The 23208-nt window shown below is 34.8% G+C and overlaps 1 protein-coding gene across 6 annotated transcripts; it reads left to right on the top strand.

The window, feature by feature from the left end:
- Nucleotides 1-1383: 1383 nt before the first annotated feature.
- Nucleotides 1384-21838, top strand: MRP (Multidrug-Resistance like Protein 1). 6 transcript variants are annotated; one of them, XM_089590970.1, is made up of 22 exons: nt 1384-1867; nt 3142-3444; nt 3520-3657; nt 3735-3848; nt 3941-4140; nt 4301-4317; nt 4399-4597; nt 4661-5297; nt 5366-5512; nt 5575-5659; nt 5742-5941; nt 6016-6517; nt 6967-7144; nt 7218-7344; nt 7419-7638; nt 13056-13276; nt 15201-15386; nt 17827-18116; nt 18459-18585; nt 18675-19197; nt 19341-19587; nt 19663-21838. In XM_089590970.1, the coding sequence occupies exons 1-22, from the start codon at nt 1823-1825 to the stop codon at nt 19778-19780; spliced, it is 4824 nt and encodes a 1607-aa protein (XP_089447096.1). In that variant the 5' UTR covers nt 1384-1822; the 3' UTR covers nt 19781-21838. The 6 variants fall into 6 exon arrangements, with proteins under 6 accessions (XP_089447096.1, XP_089447099.1, XP_014219238.2 ...); XM_089590973.1 differs by lacking the exon at nt 15201-15386 and adding an exon at nt 6616-6624; XM_014363752.2 differs by lacking the exon at nt 13056-13276 and having other exon boundaries at nt 15166-15386.
- The last annotated feature ends 1370 nt before the right edge of the window (nt 21839-23208 follow it).

Raw genomic sequence — 23208 nt, 5'->3', positions numbered from 1 at the left:
ATCATCCATGTACATACATTTGAACGAAGATGCGAAAAACCTGTGTTGAAATTTTGGTTTCATGTGCGAGAGGGAACTTTAATGAACGAACGATGCTGCGACAGGCAAAAAAAAAACAAAAAAAAAAAAAAAAAAAGAGACGCAAGTGCGAGGGACAAACAAAATAGTTTATGCAAGTTCCGTTTCACACTCGACGAAGCAACGAAATTAAGGCCAACGGGACTATACAGAAGAAGAAGAGGAAAAAAAAAAAAAACAACAGAATAGCGTGTACGTACAAAAATAAAACGTATAGTACATCAAATCGAAATGGTAGTGTGGAGGCACTGCAACCTTTCGAGTTTTATCAAAGACAAAAATCTTAATCCTCGTGTTTTGCTCGTTGCACGTACAATATACACATGTATTACTGAAGTAAGTGTTGCACAAGATAATGCATTAATTGGCACACATTGCAAATCACACTGTAATCGTATATAGATATATATATATATATATGTGATGCATGACGAGTGCGAGATTTGAGATAATTATACGCTAGCTAGTGTATTATGTGGTTGAGTTGCCTATACAATACAACAAACAACTTTTACTTGATCGTCGATGTCAATTGATCTTATATTATTTATTGTATCTACGACGAATGAATAAGCTGCAATCAAGCATGAAGTGCTCTACTCGAGTTTTGAAGATTACATTTTTTCTTTTTATTTCATATGTTAAAGTTTCTACAGCTGTTGGAGAGAAACACAACTTGAACAAAAATCATGGACTTTTTAGTTTGTTACATGTAGTATGAACTGCTCAAATCATATAAATGCGAAAGCCTTAAAGAAACACTGACAAACTGTTCATAAACGCGCGTTACTTGAAACAAAAATGTCCAAAAAGTATATTTCTTTGTAAAACGTGCACTGCACCTTCCCTGTACTGTATAATACACACATCTCGTTTTTATTATTATGATTATTACTCATTCATGTTTCAATAAAAGGTGACATCAATCGTAATACGTAACACTTCTTTTATCTTTTGTCAAAAAAATACAACATTAACTGAGATTTATTTATCATTGGCTTGGCGGTTTTTTAGTTTGAACTTGAAAAAAAAGAATACAGGCAGGGGGGTAGGCGTAGGTTATGTTTCCCCCGCTAGGAAGCGCTAGTTGTTGCTTTTCACGCCGATCAAGTATGTGTGTATAGGTGTAAGTTGGCACACACGGATGTCACGGATACACACTTACACATCACTACACGACACAGTGTAGGTATTGAAAAAAAAGAACAGCCGCAAAAAGTTTGTGACATTCTGACGTACGTGAGAAAGAGAGGGACAGATGTACTCGACTGCAGAGGCGGTCTCGCTGGTCGCTCAATCTTGCGTTGTGCATCAGTCTTCGCTCTTCGCACGAGGTCAGCGGTCGTATACAGGCATCAATCTCTCGTGCCGTAAGGATCCGAGTCAAGGATAGCGAAACTCGTGGAGTCAGTCATCCCTGCAGAATTGCAGACATGTAAAACTTATTTCTTTGTGCGCGTAGAAAAGGAGAAAGAAGAGAGTGACAAAATAACAGCCTGTATACACATACAACCACCGAAAGAGGAAGAAAGTATAGATAGATAGAAGAGGAAGCGAAAGCGCGTGCAAAAGTTCGATTTCCATCGCTGCAGAAGAAGGGTTGTTTGCTTGCAGATATATAATTTTCATTGCAGACGTGTGTTTGCTGAGCTACAGCGGATGGCGTCAGTGATATTTGACGCAGAGTTTTTGTTGATTCGTGCAACCGGGGGTAGATGCGCAGAGTGATTAATGTGCAGTTAAAATGGAGAATTATACGATGGACCAATTTTGCGGCTCCAAGTTTTGGGTGAGTTGTCATTACGTGCCGAGTCATTTTTCTTCACAACGCATTTTATCGTAATATTTCAGTCACGCTTTACAATTTAAATTCTACGCAAGTATTTTCATTTATTTTTACGAAGAAAGGGGGAAATCGCAATGGATGATGAGAAATGCGCGCGCGTAGGCGGGGGGGAAAGAGGGTACTGCACCGCGCTTTTCTGCAACTGTTCCCGGTATATACCTATACTGCACTAAGTATGGACAAATGTGTTTTTATTATACTCTGCCTTTCTTTCTGTTGTCATGACAAATCGTCTATAAAAAACACTTTGTTCCGAACGTATGTCGCGTTCCGAGCATAATAATTTCTCATGGGAAATCAAGACTTAGACCGTTTAATTGGGTAAGGTAAACGGGAATGTTCTGGCTGTCGTCGCGCTTGCAAAACATAAAAGCCATACAAACGATTGTACGACTTCCCCTGCACTTGTGCATTTTTTACCTCGAGTTTTGCTTTAAATATCCAGTGCAATTCCCTCACGACAGATTTACCTTCGTTAATTTTCACGATTCGCAGTTACATCACACGTGTGTATTCGATCATTTTACCGTTATCTGCACTGACGTAAATTATCATTTAGGTTTTGCTGCATACGGAGCGATATGAGCTTCGGTCGTTAAAAGTACATTGACAAGTACGATTTAATCTAAGCAGAACACTGTTGCTCCTGGTGTTTTTTACAGTTGCGTGCTTGAAGCGTATTTTTATTTTTTGCAAATCACTTGCTCGATTTCTTTCTATCTTCATCTGTTATGTAAAACTGTAATTCACTGAAACCTATTTTTCGTTTTATATAAATCCGTCGAATCATTGTTGTATTTGTTATACTTAACTTATTTTCAATAATTGCATTTTTATCACCCATGGCTTGCAAAAATAAAAATTTTAACTCACATTTTTTTCAAGGTAAAAATACAAATATATATTTTCAAATCGCATGACACGATTACGAATATGAGATTTTAATCTTCCTGGGAAGATCAATCATCGTTGTTCAGCAAGTGTTGTGCTTATAATTGAGCCTGATTAACCTAAATTGCATGCTACAAAATCGTTGTTGAGAGAGTACAACTCAAAAGCATTCCTCTATCATTGCTTTGTTATTTTTTTCTTACGTTTGTTTTGATTAAGTGAATGCTTTATCTAAGACATCAGTATCAATTGATAAATGATTTCGTGAATATAGTTGATATTGTTTGACACCTACTTGAAATAATTGTTAAATTTATTTGTTTTAGGACGCAAACTTGTCGTGGTACACCGACAATCCAGATCTGACAGAATGTTTTCAGAAAACAGTTCTCATATGGGTACCATGTATTTTCTTATGGATATGTTCATCCTTCGAAGCTTACTACCTTGTCAACAGCAAGAGAAAAAATATTCCACTTACATGGCTGTTTATCTCAAAATATATTATCACAGTTGCATTAATATTACTCACAGTTTTGGATTTGGGTAAAACTATAAGAAACTGGGTATTAGACAACATAGTCTATGATGTAGATTTTTTAACTCCTTGTATAAAAATACTAACTTTTGTAAGTTTACTTATTTTTTCTTTACAAGTAACATTTCTCACGAATCTTTTTAACAATGAATTTTCGATTTTGCAGATTCTATGTCTTGTATTATTAATTTATAACAAAAAGTATGGTATGAGAACCTCAGGATTATTGTGGATGTTTTGGTGCCTTCTTGCAATTTGTGGCATTGTACAATATCGAAGTTTATTGACAAAATCGTACAACGAGGTAAAATAAATGTACACATAATGTTTTTTACTTGTAATTATTTTTCTTGCATTTTAACCTGTCAAGTCTTTTTTTAGATTGGGTCATTGTACGAATATGTATCATACAATATATACTATCCATTAGTGGTAATGATGTTCCTACTTAACTTTTTAGTAGATGCAGAGCCGAAATATTCAGAATATCCACGTGTAAGTGTTTGACAAGTTAAAAAATTGTTTGAATTTTAAAGTCAAATTATTCGTCAAAATTTCGAATAAACAATATTTTGTTAAACTACCAGGTAAAAACACCATGTCCAGAGCAGAGTGCTTCTTTTCCATCGCGCCTCACTTTTGGGTGGTTCAATTCGTTAGCTTGGAAAGGGTTTAAAAATCCTTTACAAACATCTGATTTGTGGTCCATGAACCCCAATGATATGGCTAAAGAAATTGTACCTTTATTTGACAAACATTGGAACAAAAGTCTCAGCAAAGTAGACAAGTGAGTATTTTTGATACTAATTCAATATTTTATTCATCAACGTCAAACTACATTTTCACTATTTATCACTTTCTTTGACATTATAAAGTGATAAATTAATGTTTGTCATGTGTGCTGTGACTTTTTTGTAATAAAAATTTTGTATTCATTTGCTATCAAGACAATTTTGGAACTCTTGTAAGTAGTGTTTAAAGATCGTTGAATGTATGAAATCAAAATTGATGTTGAATTTGTTTATATTGCATTTTAAATGTAAAGATAACTATTCTAGTTCACAAGGAGCAAACGCCGTGTTTAGTAAATCATCGGGTCGAGTTGATTTTAGCAGTGGCAAGAAGAAAAAAACGGCTTCAGTTTTACCACCGTTGTGCAAAGCATTTGGACCCATTTTTATGTTTGGTGTCATGTTGAAAGTCGTACAAGATATCATGACCTTTTTGAGTCCACAAATATTGAAGTGAGTAACGTGCAAAAAATTTAAATTATTTACACTTTTCAACAAAAATATCCACTGTTTCAGGTTACTTATACAATTCACGAAATCAAAAGATGAACCATTGTGGAAGGGTTACCTTTATGCGCTGTTACTTTTTTTTACCGCAGTAATTCAAACTTTGATATTGGCACAGTACTTTCATCGAATGTTGTTGGTTGGTTTACGCATGAGAACGGCCCTCATAGCAGCAATTTACAGAAAAGCCTTGAGAATGTCTAACTCGGCAAGGAAAGAATCGACTGTCGGGGAAATTGTCAATTTGATGTCTGTAGATGCGCAAAGATTCATGGATGTGACTACGTACATAAATATGATTTGGTCTGCGCCACTTCAGATTATTTTGGCCTTGTACTTTTTGTGGGGCATCTTAGGACCATCTGTTTTATCCGGCTTAGCAGTTATGATAATTTTAATCCCTGTAAATGCATTACTCGCTGGCAAAGTAAGGAACTTGCAAATCAAACAGATGAAAAATAAAGATGATAGGGTCAAGTTAATGAATGAAGTGTTGAGCGGTATCAAAGTTTTAAAATTGTACGCTTGGGAACCTTCATTTGAGGAACAAATTTTAAAAATTAGAAATAAAGAAATTAAAGTACTAAAAGAGGCGGCTTACCTCAGCGCAGGAACTAGTTTTATATGGTCTTGTGCCCCATTCATGGTATGCAACAAAGGTTGTTTAATTTTTACACCTGGCATTAACGTTATGAAGAAAAATTTTTTTTGTAGGTATCCTTAGTGTCGTTTGCAACATTTGTGTTGATAGACGAAAAAAATGTTTTGGATAGCGAAACAGCCTTCGTATCCTTGAGTTTATTCAACATTTTAAGGTTCCCATTGTCCATGTTACCAATGATGGTCAGCTACGTAGTTCAAGTAAGTTTTTTAAATCTTATTTTATAAGTACTTCAATAGTTAATCAAAATTATTGTTTTCAGGCATCAGTATCTGTAAAACGTATCAACAAGTTTATGAATTCTGAAGAGTTAGATCCGAATAATGTACAGCATGAAACGTCAGAAGGTAGTTACGCTAAATAGTTTTTGCAGTTTTTAATACCATCACATAAGCAGTCTCTCTAATCCAAAATTATTTTACGCTTCAGTTAACCCAATAGTTATCGAAAACGGTAATTTTGCTTGGGATTCAGAACACATAGAGAAGCCGATATTGCGAAACATCAATTTACAAATCAAACAAGGTCAATTAGTTGCCATTGTGGGAAGTGTTGGTTCGGGTAAAAGCTCTTTAATATCGGCCATGCTTGGTGAAATGGAAAAACTGAGTGGCAAAGTAAATACGAAGGTAAAAATCAATTTACTATTATTTTTTATCTTTCTTTTATGATAATTGTTAATGCATTGCTTAATTTCTTACAGGGCAAAATTGCCTACGTATCTCAACAAGCTTGGATACAGAATGCTACTCTGCAAGACAATATTCTGTTTGGCTCGCCTTTCAATAAAGCTTTGTATCATCGCGTTGTGGAAGCGTGTGCTTTAACTCCAGATTTTAAAATGTTGCCGGCTGGTGATCAGACTGAAATTGGTGAAAAGGGTATAAATTTATCTGGAGGACAGAAGCAAAGAGTTTCACTAGCAAGAGCTGTGTACAACAATGCCGACATCTATTTCCTCGACGATCCTCTTAGTGCTGTTGATTCACACGTAGGAAAACATATTTTTGAAAATTTAATCGGATCGCGTGGTTTGATAAAGAAAAAAACCAGAGTTCTTGTGACTCACGGCATTACGTACTTGCCTGAAGTAGATCACATCATCGTGTTAAAGGATGGAGAAATCAGCGAAAGTGGAACTTATAAAGAACTTTTAGATAAACGCGGATCCTTTGCCGATTTCTTAGTGCAACATTTACAAGAAGGTATTTAATTTTTGATGGATAATTTTACTCATTTTCTAAGTTCTCAAGTATCTTAAAATAATAATGATTTTTAAATGTGTTTTTACATGGGGGCTAAGTTGGAAATTGTAAGTTGATCAGCCATTGTAAAAAAATTTTTCAGTATTAGGCTTCAGTATCTTATTATTATTTTTAGTTTCAAAATCGTTATATAATATATACTCACTGTGTTTCGTCCTAAAAAATGTACTACAGTAGAAAGTGTCGTGTGTGGCTTTTTAGATAGTGCTTTGAATTTTTCGTTTCATTTATTAAAAAACTTAACCTTGGCCTTTTAATTTTATAATGTTACTTTCATGAATTTCAGAATAAAACACAAAATTTTTTTGTTTCTTGAGCATGGTTGTAAATTTTTAATCTAATTACTTTGGCAATCGGTCTAATATTTATTTAAACTTCATTTACAACAGTAAAGCTAGACGAAGAAAGTAGTGAAGACTTGATGGAAATCAAGCAAAAACTAGAAAATACTATTGGAAGTGAAGAGTTACAACAAAAAATTTCTCAAGCTAGAACAAGAGCTTCTGTTAGTATAAGTGATTCAACATCCATAGCGGATAAAAAGTCTTTAAATGGATCTCTGCATAGGTAATCTAAAAAAAACCAATGGCAACTTTAACTATTCATGAATTGGATTAAATCAATTTATGACGATTTTCAGAAAACCCTCTACAGACAGTCAACAGTCTGGGAGCTTGGTACAAAGTAATAATGTAAAGGAAATTAATCAAAATCAGTACAAAACTGGAGAGAAATTAATAGAGACTGAAAAGGCTGAAACTGGCAGTGTAAGTTTCTGATACTTGATTCATTTGTTTTTTATGACAAGGATATCAAAAGTTTAATGATAAAATTTCAACAGGTTAAATGGACAGTATATTCCCACTATCTACAATCGATAGGATGGTTTTTGGCTGTGTCTACTATTATTATGAATGCAGTTTTTCAGTCATTTAGTATCAGTGCAAATATGTGGCTGAGTGCATGGTCTAGTGACAACGAGACAGTTGTCAATGGTACAGCTAATACATATAAGCAAAATATGTACCTTGGTGTGTATGGTGCATTCGGTTTGGGACAAGGTATGTTTGAAATTAATACATTTTACGCCTAAGTATAATTTTTTCAACCGAGTGACCTAATGGATATCTTTTCCATAAATAATGAGGATTACAAGCAGCCTAGTTAATACAGTATATAAATTATTATAAGTTTTGGGCCAGAAATTGAAAATATTTCAAGATAGAGAAATAAATATTACCATCTCCTCCTTACTAATTGTCTGAAAACCACCTAATAAAACTCACCCTACATTTGTAAAAAAAATTCTACCGTATCCGATTCGTGTAAATTTGTCATGCATATACAATTCTTTGAAGACATGTCGTTTAGTAGTAATTTAATCCATTCACGTAACAAAGTTACTAAAAAGTACTGTGCATCTGTTGATAACAAACTAATACTAAATCGAAGCTGTAGGGGAAGTGTGGTTTGCTGTGTCTTCGATTAAATTTTTTTCTTAGAGTCTCGTTAATACAACTTATTAAATTTCTTTTCACACATCTTAGTGACATTTTTTGAGAATGTTCAATCTTTTACATAAGTAGAAATACTTGATTGCTCGATTCATAGTTTTTTATCTCCCACAATTCATTGAACGTTAGTTTTTTTTATCAACTAATGTCTTGATTCGTGCATGGCATTATCAGCCTAGTTATTCATATACACATGTACTCGTCTTCATATCAGAAATAGATCATGAACTCTATTTTACTCCTTAATTTTCCTTGGTACTCGAAGTAACGTAACACTTAATACACTAATCGTAATTCATGTATGGTTAATCCTTTGAAGAAAAAAAATCACGCGAAAAATGTAATGACAGCAACCCAAAAAAATTTTGTGCCGAGATATTTTAAGACCAGCTTGCTTCTAGTAAAATAACTCTTTACAAAGTGTGTTGGAAAAAAAAAAAAAAAAAAAAAACACATGTGCTTTGTAATGCGTCTTAAATAGTACACCTAACGTAAAAGATAAATCGTTAACGGAATTAAAAAAAAAAAGAATTTTATGTTACGTAACAAGTGCGGAAAGTTATTGATTATCGCACGAGTGCCCATTTCATGGAGGGTGAAAATAATCCGAGTGTCAGGCACTCAAGACCGAAAACAATTTACCGATTTTTACAACATTTTCGATCGACTCTTAAATTTACGAACCACTAGGACGATCAAGTTAAATCGGCGCTTACTGTTATCTTTTTATTGCGCACTTTGTCTTATCTTTGCACGTACGATTCAAACCTTTGTTTTGAAACGCAAAAAAATGTTTAACGCGACCTTTGTTGCAAAATTCTGCCAAAGCTAAGTATCCATATCTTCCGATTTTAGTTGACTTTTCGACACCCATTATAGCAAAAATTTTATAATATTATGTCATATACGAAGTTACGATTGGTCCGGTTTCTGGGTACCTCCGGGGGGTCAACTCCACTATACGCTACACATGTATAGTTATTAGTTGTGCAAAGAAAAAGGCAAGTAATCAATTTGAGAACACTGCAAATGAATTTCAGCAATATTTGTGTGTCTCGCACAATTGGCAATGGTCGTGGGCTGTCTGCGTTGCAGCCACCAGCTGCATAACGGCTTATTGCTCGGCATCCTACGCTCGCCGATTGGATTCTTTGACACGACCCCGTCCGGCCGAATATTAAATCGTTTCGGCAAAGACGTAGACATTATCGATGACGTGTTGCCGCCCAACATTAAAGCCTGGCTGTTTTGTTTGTGCTCGGTACGTGACTGACACTCATGGATCTCACATTGCGAAAAACAAAGCACCCCGGGCCGGTCCTTGCCAAAACAGAACAGTAAATTTCGCATCTAGTTGCGCGCGTTTGCCAGTACTGGGCCCGAGGGATCCCTTGGGATTGCCCTGGTTATTAATGCGCACCGGATGCGAGCTCTGCTCTTCCTGTTTCCCAAGAGCACTGCAATCGTTCAAAATTGAAAAAATAAAAAAAAAAAAAAAAATCGCCCGAAGCAGGAAAAAACATTTTTTCACTCGTTAAATACGCGGGTCGGTCACTTGCCGTGTTGTTTGTTCGGTTTTCTTATAGTATTGATCATCAGCAAACGATAAGTTGATGATATAATATCACTTTTAATGAACCGAATCCAAACTAAACTTACACAATGGTCCACCAATAGGTACGAAAAACTAATTGATTTTATATCTGCCAGTCAATAGTGAGTAGATAACGCATTTATCACGAAACACACGCTCCACGAGTTCGATTGAAAATTTCTTATCACAAGTGTGTAGTACTAACAATCGTTTTTGTACGTATTGGTGTAAAAATTGCAATACGATGCACGTAGTGGCATACAATACACCCGTTGTGTCCAAAGCAAAGCACAGTTTAAAAATTTGTTACTTGCAAACGGTAGAGAGAAAAATAACAATTTTATAGTCCATCGTTTTTTATGATTATTTCATTTTCACTTATACTCTGACGTTTAAGTGATTAGCATGATTTTTTTTTTTAACTTGTTTTAAAGCTTACTTTTTGTTATTACACCTGCAATTCATAAAAGCAATTAGGTTTACCAAATGTCTCAACTTCTGCGAATTTTTTTAGGCCATCGGCCACTTTTTGGAATCAATGTTTCTAGCAAATGGATCTGTAATTGCTTCCAAAAATATTATCAAGTGCAATCGATATAGGAAACGTTTTACACAATCTTACTTTGTTTTTCGATATCACTCCCGATTTGATTGTATTTTTAAGCGACTTGGTAGATACGTCGACATTATTTTACCTAGTGTCTGTCGAAATAGTTAGATTAGCACTATAAGGCTCGCGAATAGATAACGTGGGGTAGACGAATAGATATTTCTTAAATAGTTGATTCATGTAATGATCGAGATAACCACATGTTTTTAATGTTGAATGCATTTTGTTACGTATAATAAACATACCGAATGAATTGCTTACATGTTTACAGTACATTAACTGCACTAAATACTAAACCAATACCCGTATAATATCTTCGTCACAGAAAGCGTTAAGCGCAAAATCAATCGCGTGTAAACAATTTGCCATCACAGAGTTAAATGTCCATACGAATGTAAATGCTTGTCGTAATTTGACCTATAGCTGGAACACGAGATCCATGCAGATCGATTTTATGACCTGTCTTGGCTGCTTGTAATAATACTTAGCCTGGTACGAGTAAGAGCAACGTTTTCGATGGTGCGATTGGATAGCCTCGAGTGATATATTCTCCACTTTCGACAACATAAATATATTATGCACATTGGTTATTAGAGTATAGGATGCTATGTACAAAGTGTCCGACTAATCTGGGGACTTGATTTTACAGGAAATATCTGCCCACGCGGTGAACTCGCTGGAAAAAAAAGTTTTTTCTGCTCCAACATTTGTACCGCGAGTGAACTTGATTCCAAACTTGGAGTATTATAAATAATGTTAGCAAAACATCGGTGACATTTGATTGCGTGAATAAAAATGAATCTCAAACGTAAATTGTATTAGTTCGCAAGAGTTTGAAATACTTCATTGAATTATAGCTTTTTATCTGCTTATTTTCTATTTAAAAAAACAAGTGCTATATTCAAAATTATAACAATTTCAAAATAGGTATATTTTACATTCAACGGAAACATTATCCCTAAATTTTCGTAAACGTAACTATAACCGGTGGTAAATTTCTTAACGTTACAATATTTTTTAACAGTCAACGATTTTCTAAATAATTTTCTTCGTGTAGTTGCTAAAGTTAATAAGGTTTGCTCCACCGTTAACTTGACCATTGTTAATTTTTATAGGCCTCAGCAACTTTTTAGTGTCAATATTTCTGGCCATTGGATCTATAATTGCTTCCAAGAGTACTTTCGAGCAATTGATAGGAAACGTTCTTCGCAATCCTATTTCGTTTTTCGACACCACTCCCAATGGTCGTATTTTAAATCGACTTGGTAAAGACATCGACACCGTCGATAATGTTTTGCCTGGAATCTTGCGGATGTGGGTCACTTGTTTTTTTTCGGTATGACAAAATGATAAGATACATATTTTGATAGAATCTCATATTTTCCATCCAAACACGTATTCTATTGTTTTATCGTATTATTATATTATTTTTGCTAAAATTTTTTTAGTTTAAAATATGTTTTAAGAAAAATTTGCGTCGATAAGGTGAGATCATGCATATAAATATATATTTATTAAGTTTTCTGTTATTATGCAAGGTTTTTTTTTTTAACCTTAAGAGCTAATTAGCTCACACTATTTCAATTGCTTCTACGTTGCTAAAACTATGATTGTGCTCCCGTAAATTCCATAATTTAATCTCATTGAATTTTCGATAAATTTAGAATATGTTCCCTTATTTTTTTACTTCAAACAAACCCTTGGGACTTTTGGCAAATTTATACTTGTTACCTTTTACACGTAACAAAACACTCCGAATTGTTGTGAGCGATGATAAAAAAAAACGTTCTTGTTAAGTGGTGAAAAAAAAATTATATTACCCAAGTATATTGCAAACTAAGAGGGCTTTGGGCTGGACTGGTGATGGAACCTTACCGACGCAAGCGATTCTTGTGAAAAATGTTTGAATATCACGTCACAATTTCAATAAAAATATACTATATTCTTGTACAAAATTTTCTTCACCCATGGATTAATATAATTTGGCAATCGCTCGGACCACGACGACAAAGCCCATCGTATCATTAAACTCCCTTTAATTAAGCTGTCTTATTTTTTACCATTATTTTTTAGGATAACCCATTTCATCAGCGTTTTTCATTTTATCATTCACTTCGTAGATCTCTCAAATACCCATAACACAATACGAATTACGTGTAATATCGAAGATGCACCTCGCTAGCACTGTACTTGCATATTAGCACGTTCAAATTGTAATTAAAACTTGGTTAGAGGGTCGTAAACAATTAATTGTAAAACTAAATGTAGCTTTGCATCGTTTGAACAAAGTGTATACTGTGCTAAAAATGACAATGATTCCCATCCAATACATGTGAATTCAAAAATAGGCCATGGTATCTGGGATATAATTACATGTGTACTACCCTACATGTGTATGTTAACGCTTTTATTGTCATACTGGTTTGTTTAGCAACGAATAAAACGTCTCGTGTATTTCACTGTGCGCAAAAAAAAAAAAAAAAAAAAAAAAAAAAAAATGAAACAAACAAATTCCCTTGAATGTGATTCGAGTGACCGTTCGAACGCAATCACAAAGCTCTCCAGTCAATGTCAAGATAATTTGATGATTATTGGGGCTTAGTAATAGGTGGTATGATTAAAGTCCGATGAAGGCGTATGAATTTGAAATTGAAGCGAGAAAAAAGTATGTGGAAAAAGATGGCTGGGCGACGCATAAAATTGTAACAACGAGAAGGGAAAAAAATGGTTAAAGAGGCAGTGGTTGTTGTATTGTTGCAGTACTGAGCGTGGTATGCGCCTCGTTATCCGTGCAAATCGGCACCCTCATGTCGTCCGAATCGATGTTTCGCGAGGCGTTGAGCAACACGTTGCACGGCCCTATGGCCTTGTTCGACACGGTACCGATCGGTCGCATTCTGAGCCGCTTTGGCTCAGATATCGACACCATGGATAACAAGCTCCCGATGTCGATTATGCAATGGTTGTCCTGCTTATTTAGGGTAAGAACTCTTTCACGATCCCACGCGGCTATAGTTGTGTTTTTTGTGTTTTTTTTTTATGTTGTCTCTTTCTCTCTCTTTTTTTTTTTTTTTTTTTTTCCTCAACCGTACACACATAAATTATGTACACTTGTTAAATGAGGAAACAATTTTTTGTTTTACGTATACCATTGATTTTTAAGCTTCAATGTTCAAGAAAACTTGAAAAGATGCATTTATGTCTTGCGCTTTAAAGTATTTGATAGCATCGTTTGAGGAATGCGTTCGCTTTCAGGTCGATATTTTTTCCAACTTTCAATTAATAAGATGCTAAGATTTGCAAGCATGAGTTGAATACTTCTATATCGAAAGGTATTGAACTTCGCTTTTAACGAGATGGAATTGGTTCTTCTAATACTATATGCTTTTAGGGGACTTTTTGACAACGTTTTGGTTATTTAATTGCTTTTTTTTTTTTTTTCTTTTTACTTTCTCTTGATAAAATGTATTTTAAAAACAAACAAAGAGACTTTTCCTACGAATAGAAAATTTTACGGGGACACAATAAAAATTAGCAAGGCCAATTTTCGAAGCTGGTAAAATAAAAAAAGCTCGTTGTTCTCCAAGATATGAGGGGTAAATTGAACATCGATCGAAGTAAGAGCTGTGGATAAAAGTCAGTGAAGAGTGGTGCCGCATGTCGCGATGTCTCTGATTGCTGTGAAATCGTTAAGTTCATTGGAATCAATTGAGGACACAATTATACAACTACTTGATGCCTAATGGTTTACGATTGACGAGTAGAGAGTTTGTTATTTTTGCCTGTGCTTGGTAATGCCTCCCCGTTTGATCCTTACACTCGCTTGCTAATCCACCTCCTCCGTTACTAATTAGTCTCACTGTTATCTGGTTTTGGCTTTAATTTCACATAATTGTTAACTAATTTTTTTTTTCCATTTTGATTTACATCATTGAATATTAATGAAATCGTTTTTACATTTAATTTTTTTTCCTTTAACTTCAGTAATTTTACTTTATTGCGTTTTTATTTAAGAACCCGCTTATCAACTTTACATTTTTATTGTACGATTGACGCGTAAAAAAAAAAATTTATGCTTAAATTCGATACGAATTCGTCTGAAATACACATTTTATTTAACTTGTAAGTTCGAAATTTTTCATAGTGATGAAAAAAACGTGTTATTTTTTGTCTTTGAATTATTCAAGAGAAAATCGCGTTTTTATGAATTTCATGAATATTTAATAAACTCAATGCAAATTTCTTTGACACACGAAAACTTTGACTCCTTTGCTGTTACAATTTGACTCGTGTTTGAAGCACTAACAGTTGACACAGCAAACTTCACTCCTTTGTAAAGAAACAAAAAAAAAAAAAAAATGTGCCAACATACATTGAAAAACAAAAAAAAATGGTCGCACCAATAATTGGGTTAAAAAAAATCTCATCATTCACTTTGCATGTTGCAAACCGGCCGATTGGAACTGGATCCGGTCTTCATTGTTTCTAGTTCGTTTCTCTCTTGATCTCGATCTCCTTAACGTCCTACGCCTTTGTATTTTTCCACTGTAATCATTCGATGAAGTTTTTTTTTTTTTTTTTTTTCAAGCAAAAAATTTTACAATTTTAGCGAACACGTTCGCAAACTGTTTTATTCGCTCCTCAACACACAACTTCCCAGATGCAATACAGCTTTGACAAAAAGAAGAAAAATAAATCTGGGAGAGATAAGAGAGGAGCAGAAAAAGAAAAAAAAAAACATTTCAAATAGAAAAAAAATACAACGAGGCAGCCAGAAAGCACACACAAACACCCACACACATACACACGTGCAGAAAGATGGTTGGTGTGTATATATGATGTCTGATCGTCTGGTGATGCTTGTTTGTAGCGATGACGAGCTTTTTCTGTGATTTGGCTCCGCAGCTGGGCTGCTGGCTGGCCGCACGTCAGATGCACAACGTGATGATGCGCGGGGTACTGCGCGCCCCGCTCACCTTTTTCGACACGACACCCATCGGTCGTATTATCTCCAGGTTCGCTAAGGACGTCGATGTCCTGGACACGTCTCTCCCCCAACAAATTTCCGATACCATCTATTGTTCATACGAGGTAAATCCTAGTCATCTCGCTGTAAAAAAAAAACATAAAAAACAAACACTGGCTGACTAAAACTATACGTGACATTGATCGATCTCTCTCTCTCTCTCTCTCTCTCTCTCTCTCCCCTTTCCACCCTCTTTTAGACATTCCTGCGTGTACACTTATTTATTTTTCGCGCCCTGACGTAAGTATATAAAAGTTGATTCGTGAGGGGGAAGTTGAAACAAAAAAAAAAAGTGCGTTTTCGCGGAAAAATCATCTGTTGCGGTTTTCATCTAGTTTCCATCATTCTTCAGCAGAGAGGAGCATATTATTTTTTCGTTTCATCAAAGATTTTCATTAGTCCGAGTGTTTATTTCCATGCCATGAAAACTAAGTTGGTACAAGTATACAATTAGGCACACCGATTATGTTGGCACTCATATTACTGCTCATAACACCAGTTTTTTTTCTCCATCCAAGATTTTTGGCTAAAAAAATCACGATGAGTAAATGGATGATCGTACACCAAAAAAAAAAAAAAAAAAACAAATTGCAGTTTGGGGTGAAGGGAGTTGGTGCTACACTGTACAATTGTATAATTGTGTCCATCTACAGTTTGTTGTTTTAACCCTTTATGTGTGTGTTTGTGTAATTGTACAAGCATTAGTAACGTTTTTTTTTTTTTTTTTTTTTTTCTTTCTTTTATTTATTGCTTCTAAAAGTGTGTATGTGTGCAATTAAAAAAATAAATGTCAATGTTTTTAGTTCGTTTTCAAGCACTGACTAAGGTAAAGGGCCCATCTATGAGACAATTTTAAAATCGGTACCTATGCATGAGACACCCAGTTTAATTTATATACGTAATACTTAAACATGAAAAGAAATTTTTTTTAATATCATTATAATATAATCTTTTGAATAAACAAATATTTTAAAGAACTTCAAACGTTATTAAATAATAAAGAATTTTATTGTAAGACCCTGTCTCATACATAGGTACAATGTGAAAACATAACCTCAAACATGTGTTGTCCCTATTAAGAGACACTCAAGACGCATTTAAATAACATGGGTGTCTCATAGTAACGGACGTGTGTCTCATACACAGGGCCCTACAGATTCAATGTGTCTCATTAATAGGTGCATTTCCATCCTGTTTATATTTGTTTATAAAATTATTTTTTAACGTTTTATTTGAATTTAAAAATTATAATATTATTCGTAATGATCTAATGCTTTCATTGATACCAAAACTTGATATATTTCCGCTCATAGAGAGTGTACATTAATTTAATAGCAAAAAAAGTGGTAAAAAACTGTCTCATAGATGGGCCCTTTACCTTATGTCAAAGTACATATTGGTGGGCCGGTGGCGAATATAATAATATCACACTACTGATTTTTTGTGTTTTTATAAATATGTTTGTATTTAGAAATAAATGCACACGTGGTACTTGTAACATTGGGAACATACATTCATTAATCATATGATAAATAGTCATTCATTCGCGCGATTTTAGAGACCAACGAAAAGCATGATGTCTTCTTTCAAGTTGCTTTGAAGCTTATTTCACTCTTTCAGATTATTTGCTTACATCAATCACGCATATCATTTGGATTATATACATACATACGTAGACACCTAATACAGACAAAACGACGGTATATAAAATCTGTAAAAGTTACGATGAACTGTAACAAGACTTGACACGCTTACGTCACTTTTTGTTTTATACTTTTTATCAAGACTCATCAAGTACAAAAGTTTCATCGTCACTTTTCAAAATTTTTAAATACTCATTCATTCACGCTTACTTCTTCTCCTAAGTATGGTATATATCATTAATCATGCATTAAATGCGCTTTTCCTCAGTTTGCCACATCATACAAACACATTACACGCACAATACAATGTAGTTTATTTTGCCTTTTTGTATCATAATGGTACACACATGTTATTCATTTCAAAATTAAAGCGCGAATGTCATGTAGATGCCATCCCATACGTAATTAAATGTTTCAGTTGCAAAAATTATATATCACTACACGTGTGTTCTCGTACCTAGGTATGTATAATTAATGTATTACGTCACAATGTCTGAATTTTATTTTATTTTTTTTAATCGTATACTACATTTACTTTCCTTCTTTCAAAGGATGTGTGTACATCCGGAAACGTTGTCATCGACATTCGAACCCTATGAAGCATCGTTCGCAGCTTCCGGGATTTCACTTTTGGTTCGCCTTTGCAACGAAATCGCGCGAAAAAACATTGGAAACGAAAGCACGGGCCAATTGATTTAACAATTTCGATAAAGCAATAGCCATATTAACCAAACAAACAAACGACTCATTCTCTCTTTGTCTGTCACTGACTCTCGATGCTGTTCTTCGCATGCAAGAGAGCTCGACGAGTCAAAGGAAGGCCCAAGCCGCCCCTAAAGCAGCCGCGAACCCGTGTTTGCAGGTGATCGCGACCCTCGTCGTCATAAGTTACAGCACGCCCATGTTCATAGCCGTGATAGTGCCTATTGGTCTAGTCTACTACTTCATCCAGCGCTTCTACGTCGCGACGTCGCGCCAATTGAAGAGGCTCGAGTCGGTCTCGAGGTCGCCGATTTACTCGCACTTTGGCGAGTCCGTCACCGGGGCTCAGATCATTCGGGCCTACGGGGTCCAGGACAGATTCGTCAACGAGTCCGAGAGCAGGGTTGACTTCAACCAAGTTTGCTACTACCCGAGCATCATTGCAAACAGGTATACTTTTTCTTTTTTTTTTTTTTTTTTAATTCGAGCCAAATACATTCCATTGCAGGGTATACAGTCAAAATTTGTCTCCCTCGACGATTACAAACACAATTTGGAACAAGCCCTCACAGCTTTAAGTGTGGCTGAAAAGTGTGAAATTTGATTTTAAAACATTTTTAAGTCTACCGATTTAATTTCACGTTTCAACTCTACTTTGTGAAACTTCCATGCAGTGGTGAGAAATTTGTGACTCGTCAACTCCCCCCCCCTCCGGTCCAGAGGCTACAAACTTCGCGTGAAATTTATTTCAGTGAATGATGATTATATTTTCCGATCAAATGTAATTTTCAGGTGGCTGGCTGTGAGACTAGAAATGGTGGGGAACCTGATAATCTTCTTCTCCGCGCTCTTTGCCGTGCTCGACAAGGACACGATGAGCGCCGGCCTCGTCGGTCTCTCGATTAGTTATGCCCTGCAAGTACGTACACACTATTTACTGCCTACAATAATCACACACCTAAATTTCAACGACATGAAATTGCTTTGCTCATTCGTTTCCACATTTAGATAACGCAAACGCTCAACTGGCTAGTACGTATGACGTCGGATGTCGAGACAAACATAGTCGCCGTGGAGAGGATAAAGGAGTACAGTGAGACGTCCCAGGAGGCGCCCTGGGAGATACCCGATCAGGACCCACCGAAGGATTGGCCTACGCGCGGTAGCGTCGAGTTCCACGATTACAAGGTCCGCTATAGAGATGGCCTCGATCTGGTGCTCAATGGACTGAGCTTCAGCGTCGATGGAGGCGAGAAGATTGGCATAGTTGGTAGAACCGGGGCTGGAAAGTCCTCGCTCACGCTCGCCCTTTTCCGTATCATTGAAGCCACGTACGGTAAAATCGTCATCGATGAGGTCGACATATCAAAGCTGGGACTGCACACCCTGAGATCGAGGCTGACAATCATACCCCAGGACCCGGTGCTCTTCTCCGGCAGTCTGAGGCTCAATCTCGATCCGTTCAACAAGTGCTCGGACGACGATGTTTGGAGGGCCCTGGAGCATGCCCATCTCAAGGATTTTGTCAAAGGTACTTTATTTTTTTTCCTTTCTTGTATTTTTCATTCTAAATTGTATTTTTAAATTATATTTAAAACTCGATTCAATATCACGTTGAAGTTTATAAATCATTTGGGGGCTAAAACCGTGTTTGAATAAAAATAATTTTCGCAGGTTTGCCAAATACTTTGACGCATGAGGTGACCGAAGGTGGAGACAACTTGAGTGTCGGTCAGAGGCAATTAATGTGTCTAGCAAGAGCGTTGCTGAGGAAAACTAAAGTCTTGATTTTGGACGAAGCGACTGCGGCCGTAGATCTAGAAACCGACGACCTCATCCAAAGGACAATCCGAGAAGAGTTTAAAGATTGCACTGTTCTTACCATAGCTCATAGGCTTAACACCATTCTTGATTCAGATAGGTAAGATTGTCTATCCTCGCTTTGGAAAATTCAATGTTTATTGTACAACTTTTTTTTTCTTCTGTCATTCCGTAGGGTCATTGTCTTAGATAAGGGCTCAATTATCGAATTCGATTCGCCCGATAATTTGCTGCAAAAACAAGACAGCGCTTTCTACAGCATGGCTAAGGATGCAGGCTTAACTTTATCATAAGAGCGTACCCATATAAGTATATTGTCAATTAAAATATTAAAAACCAAAGCTTGCCCGGGAACTTTCCCAAGGTAGCCAAAATGTTGTATATTATCTGATTCTATTTCATTCTGCCGAATTATTAATTATCAATCAAAAAAAAGAGCTGGTTAAAAAATAGGTTTGCTTGTAATGTACGTAGGCAAAATTAAATCAAGTCACTTTTAATACTGCCAATTTAAACACGTTGTAATATCGTTACATTGATGCGAATCTTGATGAATTCCATGTCTAAGGATAGATCATCTAATTAATCAATCGATATTACACAACTATTTTAGTTTTATAACTCAAGTTGAACCTTTTTAAATGTCTAATTAGATTAATTTTTAATTAAAATTAATTATTATAAGTTGGAATTTATGAAATAGTTTTACGGTAGTAGTATTATACATTTAAATATGGAAAGACATTAATTTTTACATTTCATTCTTTATTATAACATGTTACTTGTATTAAATTTTTAATAAAACTACTACACTTCTTAGGCACTCGATAGTTTTTTCATACTATTAACTATATTTCGTACATAAGATATGATAAAAAAATATTTTAATACCCTTAGCATTGGACTTACAAATACGTGGTACTTAAGTTGACTTAATTTTGTTTCATGACATCAAAAAAAACATTAAAGCCTTAAATGACTATGAAAAATTCTTCTGTTACTTAATGATGAATGAAACAAAGCTCTGAAATAAAAGCATCTATTTTATTTTATACGTTCGTTATACTGCACAACTTCGACAACAAACTAAAACTATTATTTAAGTTGCCCAAATTTATTTGCGAAGATTACTTTACTATCAATAATAACAATTTCAATTAGATAAGTTATAGACCATAAGTGTTGTTTGATTAAGTGTTTTTTTTTATTAAATGCAAACAAATTCTCGTTAAAAAAAAAAATTGCTACTCAACGTTATGTACATACATTGCATTACGTCGTCTAATTTTATGTATTGTGTAAAGAAACGAATGACGATGAAAATCATAGGAATTACTTCGGAAAAAATTAAAGGAAAATGAACTATTTCGAATGTATAACAGTGACATTAAGTGTAATAAATTCCATTCGGAATTTTAGTGATGGTTCAAGAAACGTTCAAGCTACTGAAATTCACTTGGAAAATTGTAACAAAAGGACTCGCATCTACTTCGCTCGTAGTAATTCAATAGTACATAAGCGTAACGTCTATAATCCTGCACTGTACATTTTCTCATAATAAAAAGAACGTTTAAATTTTAAGACATTCATGATGAATTATACAATACTTAAGAGAAACATGTAAGCAATCGATTAATCATCAAGTTTAAAGATATAATAATTAGTATTATGAAATAAAGAATAAAAAATGTCATACTTTTATAATTAATGCTTCCAAGTTTAAACGTTGGTATGACGGACAATTTTTAATGTACTAAAACACTATAAGATAGTAGAAATCTTATTTTCATTTTGAAAAAACTACTAAAATTCAAATGACTACGAAATGTTACGAAAGAGCGAGCATTTGAGAAAAGTCAGATGTATACAGATGCATACATTACATAGAATAAGAATAAGGATTACATACACGTGGGATAAGTGCCTTTTTGTAAAAGTGACACGAATGCTAGATATTTACGATGTCTTCATGGTGCTGTGTTGCATATTGCATACAACCGAAAAAAACAAGAGCTTGAACTAAAGAATTAATTGACCAGAAAAAAAGTCAGCCATTTTTCATTAAGTATGGAATAACTCTTGAACCACACATTCCTTACGTGTTATCACTTGTCATTTTTGCGGCCTGACACGTACACACATGTTCTTTGCAAATTTTTGTGACTTTTTACCCTCATTGATGATAAAATAACAATGATAATATTGTTTTAAATTATACGTAGTATATATAAATCGTTGAATAAAAAAACTTAAAGGTGTAATAGAGAGTGCTTTGTTTTATTTTTTTCTTATCCTGTTAGATAACAAAGCAACTTGTATTACGACCGAGAGTATTTTAAAATATTTATTACTTGAAGAAAAAATAATAAATTTGAATTAAAGTTGAATTGAACTACAAGTTTTTATTATTATTACCCTTGTCATCCCTTTCATAACATTTGTAATATTTCGAATAAAATTTATGCAACAATGTAGGTTCTTCTATTACATTCATGTTAAACTAACGAAGTAGATATTTTTTTGCAACTTACTGTTGCCAAAGAAATATTTAGTAAAAGAAACAGTTATGAAAGTTTAAAAGGATACACATTTTTTGTTCTGGGCGTGATCGGGCTTCGTCGGCAGCCTTCGTTCTTGTAGTGTCTTGTACCAATTCTGGTAATGAGAGCACGGTGTAAGATATACGTAAAGTTATGTGTAGTCATTAATATAGTAATCACTACCTACTAAGTAGTGTCATATGGTCGATTTTATTAAACCAGGAGCCGTACCTTATAACTCTCCTATGTTTTAACATAGGCCCGCAAAGCGAAGAAAAGTTATACGGTACGGTCCCAGTAGAATATCTGTACTTTTTGAGGTCAATTTTCAAATATAAGATAAATTATAAAACTTGCCGCAAACAGCACAGCCAACAACAACTTTTTATTTCATATCTACAAGATTAGTTGCGGCTGGTTTATAATTAATTACATGACTCTACTGTAAGTTGTAGTAATTATTTGGATCAGCGCCATCTAGCGGTATTTTTTTTCGCTAAAAGTGGCCTCTAAAATTCCGAGTCGGTGCTTTAGCGCTTAAAGCCATTTAACCTTTTATAAACCAGCCGCAACTCATCTTGTAGCTATAAAATGAAAAAATAACAATACGTGTGTTTTTGGCGGCAAGTTAACAATCTATCTTTTACACAAAAATTTATCTTCAAAAATAGAAATACATAAAAAGCCAATTTTTGGTAGAAAATAGATTGTTAACTTGCCGCCAAAAACACACGTATTGTTGTTTTTTTATTTTATAGCTACAAGATAAGTTGCGGCTGGTTTATAACTGATTAAGTGGCTCTATAGGGCTAAACTGCCTAAAGCTCTCCTTCAGAATTTCAGAAGCAATTTTTGGCCAAAGAAATCACAACCGCTAGATGGCGCTGATCCAAATAATTATTACTAATACTTATAGTAGAGCCATTTAGTCAATTACAAACCAGCCGCAACTGATCGCATAGACATAAAATATAAAACAAACGTTGTCTGTGCTGTTTGCGGCAAGTTTACAACTTATTTTTTACTTAAAAATCGACCTATTAAAGTATAAATATTCTACTCATCTCATATGGCTTATAAAATCAACCATTTTTACAAAATCACAATACTTTAGACCTTTCATCATTAACCCATTGAAGCACAGCCCTTTAACTTAATAGTTTCAATAAACAGTAAACTTA

The sequence above is a fragment of the Copidosoma floridanum genome, unplaced genomic scaffold, assembly GCF_036245765.1.
Source record: "Copidosoma floridanum isolate Cflo_tuat_1 unplaced genomic scaffold, Cflo_Japanese_pri ptg000013l, whole genome shotgun sequence".
NCBI classification, from domain to species: domain Eukaryota; kingdom Metazoa; phylum Arthropoda; class Insecta; order Hymenoptera; family Encyrtidae; genus Copidosoma; species Copidosoma floridanum.
Note: the sequence above shows the minus strand (reverse complement) of the source record. Positions and strands in the feature narration are given on the sequence as shown.

Coding starts and splice junctions, on each gene's coding strand:
- MRP (XM_089590970.1), top strand. CDS start 1,823: ATGGAGAATTATACGATGGACCAATTTTGCGGCTCCAAGTTTTGG. Junction 3,445..3,519: donor GTATAAAAATACTAACTTTT/GTAAGTTTACTT, acceptor TCGATTTTGCAG/ATTCTATGTCTTGTATTATT. Junction 7,345..7,418: donor AAAAGGCTGAAACTGGCAGT/GTAAGTTTCTGA, acceptor AAATTTCAACAG/GTTAAATGGACAGTATATTC.